The sequence below is a fragment of the Exophiala xenobiotica genome, assembly GCF_000835505.1.
Source record: "Exophiala xenobiotica strain CBS 118157 unplaced genomic scaffold supercont1.6, whole genome shotgun sequence".
In the NCBI taxonomy this organism is placed as follows: Eukaryota; Fungi; Ascomycota; class Eurotiomycetes; order Chaetothyriales; family Herpotrichiellaceae; genus Exophiala; species Exophiala xenobiotica.
The window spans coordinates 3,696,045-3,708,541 of NW_013562489.1; the positions used below are offsets into that span (position 1 = coordinate 3,696,045).

The following is a 12,497-nucleotide window of genomic DNA, read 5'->3' on the forward strand; positions in this document are numbered from 1 at the left end:
AGAGAGCAACATTCCTGATGACACTGGCGGGCACTCGTAGGTCACAGGTGCATCGATTGATTTCAATTTGCTGGAGGAGCAGGAGCAACACTATCATTGTTGAAGTTGAGTGTTATAGCTTGTACAACCTGACGACGGCCAAGACCCGTCTCACTGGATCAGAGACGAACGGACGAGATGGAGCCTGTGAGCCTTGAAGGGATGACAATGATATGCTTGACGATCCGAGACGGTAAAGTTTGACGATTTCCGAAAGAGATCCCCGATTCGCACGGTGGGATTTTGCAAATGGGCCATGAACCATTTGGTAAAAATTTGACCGAAACGGTGGTTTGCATTCAATAGTGCTCGACATGCACCTCCCCACGCACGTGTTGCGGCGTACGAAAATATGCAGTGCAAAATGCTCTCAAGTGCTCGCATATACTTGCGGTTTTAAATGGCAGTGCGCATGAATGTTGCAATTCCTTTGGCGAAGAAACGGAGACTGGAAACCTTCCCGAGCTCAGAGCTGAGTCGCATGAGCATCGATTTTCGCGGCGTGAGATGCAGGGTTTTGCTAGTCCGAGGGGCGCCTCTGAAGGAGAGACCCGAATACATATCGTATGCAACTCCAGCAGCGACCAGCCCCATGTGGCTTTTCTTCTCCTGATAGGTTTATAAATACGGAGTAGAAACTGGAAGCTTGGCAGCAGTTGAAGGACGTTGTTTTACAACCAATCAAACAGAAACGTGGGCGGAAGTCTTGATATGACTAGCCAGCACGTGCACCGCGCCGCCGCCTATGGTGCCTTTTTCTGGCAACTTGCCCGCCGCCGCCTCCCCAGTTACGACTTGTGCATGCCACCAATTTCCTTCACCTGGCCCTTGCGCAACCCAACATCGAAGGCACCGTCGCCTTTCCTCGCCTTCCTCTCCTGACGCGAGTCCTTGGTCTTCTCTGCATCTCTGCAAACGTGCGCGAGCTGCCGGCTGTGGAGCTGGATCCCCCCCTCGCCAGGTTGAGGGAAAAAAGAAATTCCTTGTTCGTGGTGAAGCTTTTGACAAGCCTACGAGTAACAACAAGCACGAAACTACCGATGCTTGCGAAATTAGAGCCTCGGCGCATCTGACCTATTGATGTGGGATGGGTGGATGTTCACTGACGTTGTTTCAGTGATATGGCAGGGTCTAGCGGTCCTCCCGTTGCATCTCGATGAACCTTGAAGCATCGTCTGCTGGCTTATCGGTTCGATAGGTCATCATCATCTTGCCTCTGAAATGGGTGTCTGGAGAAGGCGAGATTGCAGATCCCTGGATCGAGAAAAGTCATCGAAGTTCCCCTTCTGTTTGGGTGTTCAGAAAGAATGATGAAATCAGCCCGTATCCTGTCTGGAGCGCTAAGACTGCTAGGCTATTAGGCTACGTGCACGTTCTGAGCTTGTCTTGTCTGGTTTGTTCTCGGGGTTCAATCCAAATTTTCAGCAACTCGATGCCAAAGTAACACCACTGTTGCTTGGCTCACTTGGCTCGCGTCCAAAAGGCTTCTCGAACAATGTGGCCCCCTCAAGCGAGGCCCCCATCGACACACCCGCCAGAGCTAGGATCCGCCGAACCCTGTCCATATCCTCTTTCTCGCAACCCTCCCATGCTCTTACGCAGTCCGAGACTGTTGATCCAGATCCACAGCGTTAGCCTCGCCCTTGGATAACTTTCTTCTGGCTCACGCGTGCTCTTGCAAGGCTTCCTAATTGGCCTCGATAACGCCTACGTCGTTTCTGTCAAGCTATAGGGCGAGTTGGTGCATGGTAGTGTCCATTTGGAAAAAGTTCGCCTTGGCTCCACTGCATCGGTTTGCCCAGGATGAATGGAACCCATGTCTATGGCCAACAAAGTATATGTATCACACGCTTGCCGGCTTGGAAGCTGCGTCCGTCCTTCTTCGCACGACTCTTCAATCAAACAAGCGTTCTTGTCCAAGCCTTGCCTTTGCTTGGAATTTCTTGGCTTTGTCTTTAGAGGATACTGTGTATCTCATCCTATACCATGGCTCAGAAGACTGAGGGCGGCAACGCCGCCTTCCACAACTTCCACAATGACTTCGCCCACATCCAGGACCCCAATGAGCGACGAAGACTCGCCCTTGCCGAAATCGACAAGGCCCCATTCGGTTGGTATCATGTCAGGGCGATCGTCGTCGCCGGTATTGGTTTCTTCACCGACGCATACGACATCTTCGCCATCAACTTGGTTACCGCCATGTTGGGTGTTGTCTATTGGCAAGACGCGGCCAACCCCAAGAACGCAGGCAAAATCCCCTCGAACTCTGATACTGCCATCAAAGTTGCGACATCGGGTGGTACGGTCCTTGGTCAGGTCGGTTTCGGCTGGCTTGCAGATATCGTCGGCCGAAAGAGGATGTACGGTCTTGAGCTGATCCTCATCATTTTCGCAACCTTGGCCCAAGCTCTTTCTTCCGACTCACCATCCATCTCCGTTGTTGGTGTCATCATCTTCTGGCGTGTTCTGATGGGTATCGGTATCGGTGGTGATTACCCCCTTTCCTCCATCATCACATCTGAGTAAGTATTCTGTTGACTCCTGGATCTGCCTCCTCTTACTGACTTTTCTAAGATTTGCCACTACCAAGTGGAGAGGCGCTATGATGGGCTCCGTCTTCGCCATGCAGGGTATTGGTCAATTCTGTGCCGCCATCATTGCTTTGATCGTCTGTACCGGCTTCAAGCAGTCTCTGATGACCGCGAAGACTGTTGCAGACTGTGACGGTGTTTGCCAACTTGCTGTCGACAAAATGTGGCGTGTCATCATTGGTTTCGGTGCTGTCCCGGGTTGCATTGCCTTGTACTTCCGTCTGACCATCCCCGAAACCCCTCGTTACACTTTCGATGTCGCCCGTGATTCCGAAAAGGCTGTCGAGGATGTCAAGGCCTACAAGAGCGGCAAGGCTGAGGGTCATCCCGACGAGGTTAGCCGTGCCGCCGTTCTGCAAGATTCTCGAACGCGTCTTGCGCCACCCAAGGTCAGTGCTTTGCTCTCACATTTACCCCCTACCGACACTAACCTTCTGGTAGGCTTCTTGGAGTGACTTCTGGGCTCATTACTCTCAATGGAAGTTCGGAAAAGTGCTTCTCGGAACTGCTGGTTCCTGGTTTTTCCTCGATGTCGCCTACTACGGTCTCGGTCTGAACAATTCCATCATTCTGACTGCCATCGGATATGCCAAGGGTAACAACGTCTACGAAATCTTTTACAACACTGCAGTTGGCAACTTGATCATCACCTGTGCCGGCGCCATCCCTGGCTACTGGGTTACAGTTGCTACTGTCGATACCATCGGTCGCAAGCCCATTCAGTTTATGGGTTTCACTATTTTGACCATTGTCTTCATCATCATCGGTTTCGCTTATCACAAGTTGGGCGAAGGTGGTCTCCTCGCCCTCTACGTTATCGCTCAGTTCTTCTTCAACTTTGGACCTAACGCCACTACTTTCATCGTTCCTGGAGAATGCTTCCCTACCCGTTACCGATCCACCTCTCACGGTCTCTCTGCTGCCTCCGGCAAGATTGGCGCCATTATTGCCCAGTGTGTGTTTGGACCCCTCAAGACAAAGGGTCACGTCACCAAGGACAACCCTACACCTTGGGTGAACCACATCATGGAGATCTTCGCTCTCTTCATGCTTTGCGGTGTCTTCACCACCATGTTGATTCCAGAGACCAAGCGAAAGACTCTGGAAGAGCTTGCTGGTGAAGTTCCAGGTACTTCCAACTATGACCCCGAAACTGCCGGCCATCGCAAGGATTCCTATGTGCCTACAGTTGCAAATGGAGGTCTCACCGAGGAGAGTCACGAACAAAAGTCTGCTGTCTAAGAGATTCTTGGCTCGACAGTCCAGCTATCTTTGGTACATGTCTTAACGGTGTATTCTCAATACTTGTGGTTGAATGTAGACTAATTTGATATACTTTCGTCATGAGGCGACCGTTTTCGGGTGTCAGATTTCTCTTTGTGATATGAAACGTATTGATAGTAGTTCAAGTTGCTTCATCATCTTGCACTTTCTGACCAATGCTTACAACAACCATCACATCAATCATTCCGACTCCCTGCATTTCTGTTGCCCATCGTTGTCTTTATTCAAATCAAGAATGTGAACTGTACAGTAAATTCCCACAACGTTGCAATCTCTCAAGACGTTCAGCACAAAGACGAGATAGTCTTGATGTTGCAGAACGTTTGTCATGAGACCATGTCTCAACCTTCTTACGATCCACGCCAGCCTGGGCCTCAAGATGCCCCAGAGGTGTTTGGAGGTACGAGCATGAAGAAAAGCAAAGTTTAGGTGGGAGATGGAACAAGTGCCAACCTCATTCAACGAGACACGAAATTTTTCTGCAAATCGAGGAGTGTCCACCGTTTGTCCCCATTCTTTCTGTCCCCAAGCTTGGTAGATCTCTGCAGCGCATGATGCCGTGCCTTGGGTTCAGGACTTGACGTCTCATGATAAACGCCAGTCACGTTGTTCCTTTCCCAAAGTCCGCCATGTATCGGATGGAAATTTTGGTTGGACTGTGGCAGTTCGGTGCGGGAAGAGTCCGGATGTGCTGCGCTTTCGGGACATGCGCTGGTAAGCACTGTCACGCTGACCGGAGGAAGCATAGTCACCACTACAAGTCCAGTGGCCACCACGAACTCGGCGGTGCTTGTTTTTTGGTATGTCGTGCCGTGGACGGCTTACCTCGTGCTCGAAGGCATGGTCTAGGGTAGCATAGGACCAGCGTGAAGGCTGTATCTATATATCTGGCGTGTCTTCCACCGTTTGACTCTTTCGTCATGACTCGCAATATTGCTGTCACCTAGGGACTAGCTTCGACTGCTCGGATCAAAGGTGGGAAGGAAGACTGCGCAGACGAATGCCCACGCGGCAGAGGTAGAGGCAGAGGGTTGGGAGGGTGGACGACGTAGGGAGGATGACGGCGTCTTGCTAGACCTGACATCTAAACAGTGTCAGCCGGGCCGATTTGACCACTAGGAAGATTCAAGCATGCTTGGTGCAGCAGGCGTTGTTGGCAGTTCAAGTGCTAGGCTCGAGCAGGAGGATCTTTTCTTTTCCCAATGAACGGCTGACGGGAATTAACGTCAAGCAGCACAGGCTCACGGTTGTCAGGATCGCCTTGGACGGAGGGGAGTCCGAGCTTCGAGAGTTGACAGAATTGTGTGTGATACAGGACACTGCTGAGTAACTACATGTGTACTGTGTTAGCTCGTCTGCCTCCGGTCGCTGGACTCGCGAATGCTGGTGTCTGTTTGTATGACATCACCTGACCAGCCAGATTCAAGCCACTCCAAAAACAAGCCTCACGTGTCTCACTGTCTTGCTGCATAGGAGCACCTCCTCACGCCAATTGTTAATGTCCAAGAAGGACATGCTCACAGCTCAGCGCTCCATTGGGTGTCCCAATATCACCAAGAGATCTGAGATGTGATAGCTGATGGAAGGGTTCTTGCTTCGGGAACGACTCAGCCATGGCCCATGATCCATCAGTCAGCGCTCGCGGGAGTAGCTACCAGGTCCTTGCCCGACGTGCCAAGGATCTATGCATGACCGGAGCCTTGGCATACAGTAACGCCTCATTGTCATTGGGACTATTAGCCACGGCTAGCTGTCTTATGCAGTTCTCCCGCCTTGTCCTTCCTCGTCCATCCCAAGGCATACCATCTCGGGCGGGGTATATTGCATTTCGACCTCTTCTTTCAGCCTAGTCCTCCCACCAGCTGATGGCCAGCTCGAGCAACTACCAGATGGGTGGCCAGAAAGCCGGCAACGCCCACAGTTCCTTGTCCGCCAGGATGCAGGAACATGGTGTCCACGTTGCCCAGGTCCGAATGTCATTTGTCCGATATGAAAAGCTTCTGGCTATCTCTACGATACCGAGCATAGCTGTGTGTGGAACATGCACATATAGCTCTTACAAGGTTTCGCGAGGTGGGATTTCGAGTGCATAACCGGGAGAATCCCTCCAATCCAATCGCTGACAACCAGCTCTCGATTCACGTGGTGATAGAAACGGGATGGTCTGTCTGCGGGTACCTGGAGCTGGGAGCTCTTGTCGTCACCGCAAGCTCAAGCTGTAGCTCGAAGCTCGAGGTACAAAAATGTCAGATCGCTTGTCGAGAAGGGCGAAATTTTCTTCCTCCTCCAGCCTGTGCAGCAGCCATCGCAGTTCAAAGGCCGAATCTTCGGCATGTACAAGACAATGAATGTTCTGGCCATCACGGCCTTGTTGGCCGAGCTCGCTGTTGCGTGGCCAGTGCACACCTCGACTCTGCCACCTACCACTCCCGATGAATATTACATCTCCTTCGGTCCTCGTCCTTACTATCTTATCCAGAACATGACCGAGAGTCCGCTTAAGAAAAAGCTGGAGTCGTGCGAAAACGGACCTTTCGAAATCACCGCTTGGAGCATCGGCCAGTGAGTATTATCACCTCCCACAGATTGTGTCATTAGCGCACCAGTCTTGTGACTTGTCCCCGTCTTCAACGGTACAGCTTCCTAACGTGAACAGTCGAGGTGGTGGCACGTTGCAAATTCCCGAAGAGACAGTGGAGTCTACCATGGCCGGAGCGCGAATGGGCGCTGGAATCCTCGAGTGCGACGTGTCTTTCACTTCTGACCTTGGGCTCGTTTGCCGACACAGTCTCTGTGATTTGCATACGACGACGGACATCCTGCTGAGACCAGAACTGGCCGCGAAGTGCACCACTCCATTTACCCCAGCGAACGAGACCAGCGACGCTACGGCTCTTTGTTGCACTTCGGACATTACCAAGGACGAATTCATGTCCCTCTGCAGCAAGATGGACGGCTTCAACGCAAGCGCCACCACTCCTGAGGACTATCAACATGGCGTTCCCTTCTTCCGAACGGAATTGTATGATACCTGCGCGCAGGTCATGTCCCTTGACAGCTACATCGAGCTGGTCGACTCGCTCCCAGGATATCGCAACTTCACACCCGAACTCAAGACGCCACCCAAGCAAGTGCCAATGCCATTCAACGGCTACACTCAAGCGCAGTATTCGCGAGACATGATTGAAACCTTCATTAGCCATGGTATCGACCCTATCCGCGTGTTCCCACAATCTTTCACGCCAGCCGATATCTACCTCTGGTTGAATGAGTACCCTGAGTGGGGTGCCCAAGCAGTGTTCCTGGACGAGGATGGTGATGATCCGGCCAACTTCACCACCGCCGTCAACCGCCTTCCAGCTCTCAAAGCCAGCGGTGTCAACATCATCTCTCCTCCGATCAACTACTTGTTGGCCGTCGGAGGCCCGAACAATGACACTATTGTGCCTTCGGACTACGCCATTGCAGCGAAGAAGGCCGGTCTTGACATCATTTCATGGTCTTTTGAGCGCTCTGGTCCCTTGACCAGAGTTGCCGCGGATGATGACTACTATTATTCGTCTGTGGCACCAGTGGTCCACTACGATGGTCAAATGTATGAGATTCTTGATCTCATGGCTCGTGAGATTGGGCTCAAAGGCATGTTTTCTGACTGGTCATCCACCGTCACCTATTATGCCAACTGTTTCGGGCTGAAAGGTCCAGGAAACTGATGGGGCAATAGCCAAGATAGGGAAGATGCAAAGAGGAGCCTGAAGGCGAGAGAAAATAATGTTGGCGGCTGTACATAGACATGATTATTCGAACTAATACTCGACGAGCTCTAAATGATTAGATATCGCATGTGCATCTCTTAACAGCATGATGTGTCGGTTCCACTATCTTGGTGGGTATCGCCGTGCCTGATCATCTTGCGGTGCTGGTCGTGTTGATTCCCAGATATCCTGCCAATCCTGCCTTTTCCAGAACCTCAATGACATTCAGATGAATGGTCAGATTGTTTGATCGTAATGCATACTCGTAGTAAGGAAGGTGCTCGCCGTCGTAGATCACTCCCCTGGAGACAATGTTGACAGGGAAAATTCCAGATTTGTAGTCGGTGAAAAGAAGCTGGACAACTGCAGTCTGGTTCGCAAGTGCTCGTAACGGGAACGTGTTGTTTCCAGGTCGAAGCACGACATTTTCGACGGTTGAGTTGCCGATCGAAACGTTGCCGACGAACATGTCCATTGTAAGATTTCCCATCTCATAAGTTGTCACTGTTGGGTTCGGGATGAAAACGGTGCCGTTGGCGTTAAAATCGCTGGGGTGTGAAGTGGTGATGAGCTCGAAGTCGGTCACGTTGAAGCCTTTCAGGCCGTTCATGCCTGCAGAGAGACTCAGAAGAGTCAGGAGGGAACGCCGGGATACGCACCTTTCAAAGTGATTTTGTCGTTGTAATTGACGGTTGTCTTTTGGAGCTTGCCATACTTCAGGCCACCTTTGCCCTTAAGGTGGACAACATACTCTTCGCTGAGGATCTGTGTCTTTGCATAGTCGAAGAATTGATCCTTGTTCTTGATTAGTACCCTCTGGTTGACATGAGCTTGGGTGCCATTGGCCGCTTCGATTGCAGGTATCGAGAGTTGAGCGAAGGGGGTGTCGGAACCTTCCAGAGTGAGATCGGCTTCGAAAGCATCTAGCTTTGCGTGAAGACTAGAGTTTGATAGGAACAAACTGTTCAATTCTAGGTCGACTGAGTCCGGTGCAGGGTTGAGAAATGATTGAGAAGTGACCATCAAGGTCGATTTGTTGATCGCAGATTGAGCCTGATGTGGGTAGGCGACGAAGACGCTACAGGGTTGTTAGCTATCACTCGAGAATATTGAGACAGCGGCCATACACTGGAAGCACAACGACGAGGACAATGGCAATGAAGACAAGGACATGAATCCACCAGAAGCGGGCACAATGTCGCCTGAGTTTTGCTCGTTTCCTTCCATCGGTGACCCTCGTGCCCTCGTTTTCGACGTGGACGGGCTTGTCCTGGCTCTCTTCTGGTGCCATGGTGCTTACTGAATCGAAGAGAACAGACGCGATATAATGAGAGATAAGTACTAGTATCTTGCAAACCACGGGAAAACGAAAAGAACAAACAAATTGGGGGTGGGCGGTTGTTCCCCAGACAGGCAGTTTATCTGGGGATTGCGCAAATGCCAATCTCCGTCTCCATACTGTGGGATGACTCTGGAACGCAAGAGAAAGCTCATCAGCCTTAGCATCAGTGGTAGGCAGCGCGGAGAAGGTATGCACTGGGCGCGTTGGCCGACTCGAGCGTGTGGTTGAGAAATTGCCGCCGTCACATGCAATTCCATGTCCTCTTCGACTGCAATTGAACGAAGGCGTCGACCGAGGTCGTGCGAGGCATCACATGTCGACGTCGCATCCTTTCAACGACTTCTCGGGATCGTTGGTGTGCTGAACCACGGAAGCTTGAGGTCGGAAGAGAAAGGAAACGAAGCTAAGATTGCAACGGCGTAGGAAAAGCCCAAGTAACAAGGCCAACTAGCCCAAACTCGGAGCCTCGTCCGGCAAGTCGCCCAATCGGCACATCTAAGCAGACACAGCAGATCATTTTGACGATGATCCGGGGTCTACCAGTTATGTACAAGTACGTGTCCGTACTGTACCGCTTTGTGGTGTGGTGGGCGGTGTCCACCTTTTCTTGCTCATGCATGTTACCACAAATTCCAAGCTCATCAAGCTTTTTGTTGGTCAACGCTCTACCTCATCCCAAGCAGGGGTCGCGTGCCTTCGACGGACCTACAGTATTTGATTGTTAATCACGCGCCTCTCGCTGGGATGGGGTCAGTGAATGCCATCTGGCGCGGTTCTAAGCACTCCAGGGCTGGCACACTCTGGAATGGGGTTCGAAAGCCCATACTCTATTTACTCTAGGATTGAAGGACCTGTCTCCATCCCCATCGCTTGGGAGCGTTGACAATGCCTCGGCATTTTGGTGATCGCCACTCTTTGATGCTACTCCGCTAAGACCAAGGGTTTCCCATCTTCTCACCGACCTGCAAACTACGACTCTTTGTCGCGATCACATCGAATATCCCTCTGCGACCTGGTGGGTCTCGAGCCCTAAAGAGACTACTACGACGGCTGGCTACAACTGGACAAATCTCCGCTGATTCTTAATCTAAAGCTTCCGGCTCAGCATTCTAGCCGACTTTATCATCAGACATATCGGTCGTCTTTCTGGAATAAGCTCGTATCATGGATTGTTTTTCAATGAACCGAGGAACTCTTCGTGATTGACGTCTTGGTAGACTCGGAGCCGCCGAGTCAACCAGGTTGTAGACAGCGGTTTGCTCATCGGGTTGGCGTCATGGCCCGCGCTATTGCATCTGCTGCATCGAGTCAAGGGACTGGCAAGACCAGCACTGAGCTTGCCCTGTCGCCGGCCGACCGAGTCGGTCGTTGCGCCGATCGTACTGAAAGGCTTGAAGACCCATGTTCGGATGTCAATAGCACTATTGGCTATAGGTCAGTCCCGACCGACTTGCCTTTCCGGTTGGCTACAATGTCACTATGTCGAGTCGGTGAAGGCTATTGGTCGTGACACTGGCAAGCCTGTCGAACTTGCAGTTAACGAGGGCGGCAAAAAAATCAATGGGCAAGGGAAGTCGACTGAATTGAGAAGCGTAGTTGCAACAAGCTCGGGAAAATGCGCGAGTCGCTCTACAAAGACCTCAAGAACGCGAAGGCAAATGATCAGGTCGACGTGGCTGTGTGGCCACACCTAGAATTGACTTGACAGACTACGAGGAAATAATGAGGGTGAGATCAAGCAGCCACCGCTACCAGCCACAGAGCTTCTCGAACAAGCCCTCAATCTCGCGATACTCTGCTTGGCCAGCTGAAACATCTAAATGTCAACATTCGGCAAGCCCTGGCAATGTACCAGTTATTGATGCATCTCTGAAGGTCAGCCGAGCCGCAGACTGGCCAAAAACCACATTGTCGGAAGTCTTTTCCTTGACATCGAGTGATATGCGCCAGACATATGTGAAGGTAGAGGTCAAGCAACTTAGGCACAAGCAGTGGGCCAGCTGAACTAGTGCCCAGTGGTAGTCACCAGTTCTACGAAGATGATTGCGGGCATTTTCAGGGGTTCAATTATAACATGATTTTGATATACTTTGATTGAAAGAATTAGGTGTCCTTGGAGTTTACCGCCTGATCACTATGGAATGGTCAATTGTGCTTCCAAAGGGACAAGCCCCTCAGCAGCCGCCGCCGCTGCTTCAGCGGCTTCTTTCATGGCAATTTGATTTGCCTGTTCTTCAGGTGACAGTCCCTCGAATGCTGCTTTGTTGGCGTCCCATTGTCTGATGCACTCTGCATCCCAATTGCACTTCTCGACCTCTCCATATACGGGATGGGTGTATCGAGGATGAGCGGTCGGCCAGCCGGATGCATGATAATGGTGCTTGACCAAGGCTGTTTTAGCATTATGGTTGCCGGAATCCGAATGCCCTTGCCCGGCTGCGAACGCCTCGACCGTGAGCACCAGGATCCCGCCCACAAGTTTCGACTCGCCTAGATTGTGGAAGCAATCCCAACGAAGTGTTTCACCAGTACGAGCAGCCATATCTTCAATAACTGCTCGAGTGAAAGCGGACGGTCCAGTTCCGCTAATCACCTCGTCGAAATCAAGATGAATGTCTGAAATTGCTACTCCTTGCTTTGAAGCAACCTCATTAAGCCACTTCAGGATATTGTTGACGAGCCTCATCATTACTGGAAGTCGAGGCTTGGCCATGAAGGTCCATTGACAGAATGATTCGCACTTGCCTCCCAAGATACTGTGGTTCCTGAACTCTGGCTGATCAATCTCAACGCCAATAACCATGTCGACATCCCTTTCGTTGTATCGACCGGGTATGAAGCGCTCAATGGGCTTGAGAGCCTCGACGTCAATATCCGTATAGACTCCACCTTCTGCATACATGATGAGATATCGCAGTAGGTCCGCCTTGACGATCTTTGTAGTAAGGGACCGGTATGTGCGTACAATATCCGGTCGGTTGAAACCAGCTGGGCCATAATATGTTTCCACATAGTATAAGTCGTTTTGATCCGTCAAGACCTCGTATCTATGTTCTGGGTTCTTCAAGATCCAAGTTCTTGCAGTTGTCAGATCTCGTTCTTCGAAGTCCAATGGATCGACCTTCCATGTCTGCCAAATCTTCTTTGGGAATTTACCACTTGTCAGGGAGGCGTGGTATGATACATCAGCGCTGAACTCCCCTAATGACCCGGCTGTCGATAAGAAAAGGGCCAACAGTGTCAAGATGAGGCATACAGGCAAGGCTCTGCGGATCTGCTTGGGCAAGCAACCACCAAAGACCGGTGTTGTTGGATTATGCATTTGGCTTCAACGTGTTCAGTGTCCGTGCCACACAAGTCAGGCACTGACTGGGCAGATGCACCCTGATGTACCCTCGGCACTTTATTTTCAATTTCCGATGAACCATCGTTGCATGGCTTTCCGCTCAGCAGCTGCTCATGCAGATCTCGCTGGCATCTACTAGC

The 12,497-nt window shown here is 51.3% G+C and overlaps 4 protein-coding genes across 4 annotated transcripts; 2 read left to right on the forward strand and 2 right to left on the reverse strand.

The window, feature by feature from the left end:
• Positions 1 to 1,515: 1,515 nt before the first annotated feature.
• PV05_10656 (phosphate:H+ symporter) lies at positions 1,516 to 3,983 on the forward strand. The gene is made up of 3 exons (XM_013457121.1): positions 1,516 to 2,561; positions 2,614 to 3,019; positions 3,072 to 3,983. The coding sequence occupies exons 1-3, from the start codon at positions 2,026 to 2,028 to the stop codon at positions 3,870 to 3,872; spliced, it is 1,743 nt and encodes a 580-aa protein (XP_013312575.1). The 5' UTR covers positions 1,516 to 2,025; the 3' UTR covers positions 3,873 to 3,983.
• Positions 3,984 to 5,963: 1,980 nt separating this feature from the next.
• On the forward strand, positions 5,964 to 7,779 carry PV05_10657 (uncharacterized protein). The gene is made up of 2 exons (XM_013457122.1): positions 5,964 to 6,476; positions 6,571 to 7,779. Exons 1-2 carry the CDS (start codon positions 6,247 to 6,249, stop codon positions 7,625 to 7,627), a joined length of 1,287 nt encoding a protein of 428 aa, XP_013312576.1. The 5' UTR covers positions 5,964 to 6,246; the 3' UTR covers positions 7,628 to 7,779.
• On the reverse strand, positions 7,729 to 8,986 carry PV05_10658 (uncharacterized protein). The gene is made up of 3 exons (XM_013457123.1): positions 8,797 to 8,986; positions 8,329 to 8,747; positions 7,729 to 8,281 (listed from the first exon to the last, which is right to left on the reverse strand). The coding sequence occupies exons 1-3, from the start codon at positions 8,958 to 8,960 to the stop codon at positions 7,821 to 7,823; spliced, it is 1,044 nt and encodes a 347-aa protein (XP_013312577.1). The 5' UTR covers positions 8,961 to 8,986; the 3' UTR covers positions 7,729 to 7,820.
• Positions 8,987 to 11,145: 2,159 nt separating this feature from the next.
• Positions 11,146 to 12,439, reverse strand: PV05_10659 (uncharacterized protein; the record flags this gene model as incomplete). The annotated part of the gene is made up of 2 exons (XM_013457124.1): positions 11,146 to 12,212; positions 12,382 to 12,439. 2 exons carry the CDS (start codon positions 12,437 to 12,439, stop codon positions 11,146 to 11,148), a joined length of 1,125 nt encoding a protein of 374 aa, XP_013312578.1.
• Positions 12,440 to 12,497: the final 58 nt, after the last annotated feature.

What these genes read in the sequence shown, in the direction of transcription:
- PV05_10657 (XM_013457122.1), top strand. Translation starts at nt 6,247, where the DNA reads ATGTACAAGACAATGAATGTTCTGGCCATCACGGCCTTGTTGGCCGAG. An exon ending in ACCGCTTGGAGCATCGGCCA is followed by an intron (nt 6,477 to 6,570) that starts GTGAGTATTATC and finishes TAACGTGAACAG; the next exon opens with TCGAGGTGGTGGCACGTTGC.
- PV05_10658 (XM_013457123.1), bottom strand. Translation starts at nt 8,960, where the DNA reads ATGGCACCAGAAGAGAGCCAGGACAAGCCCGTCCACGTCGAAAACGAG. An exon ending in CTCGTCGTTGTGCTTCCAGT is followed by an intron (nt 8,748 to 8,796) that starts GTATGGCCGCTG and finishes ACAACCCTGTAG; the next exon opens with CGTCTTCGTCGCCTACCCAC. An exon ending in CGACAAAATCACTTTGAAAG is followed by an intron (nt 8,282 to 8,328) that starts GTGCGTATCCCG and finishes GTCTCTCTGCAG; the next exon opens with GCATGAACGGCCTGAAAGGC.
- PV05_10656 (XM_013457121.1), top strand. Translation starts at nt 2,026, where the DNA reads ATGGCTCAGAAGACTGAGGGCGGCAACGCCGCCTTCCACAACTTCCAC. An exon ending in TCCTCCATCATCACATCTGA is followed by an intron (nt 2,562 to 2,613) that starts GTAAGTATTCTG and finishes GACTTTTCTAAG; the next exon opens with ATTTGCCACTACCAAGTGGA. An exon ending in CGCGTCTTGCGCCACCCAAG is followed by an intron (nt 3,020 to 3,071) that starts GTCAGTGCTTTG and finishes ACCTTCTGGTAG; the next exon opens with GCTTCTTGGAGTGACTTCTG.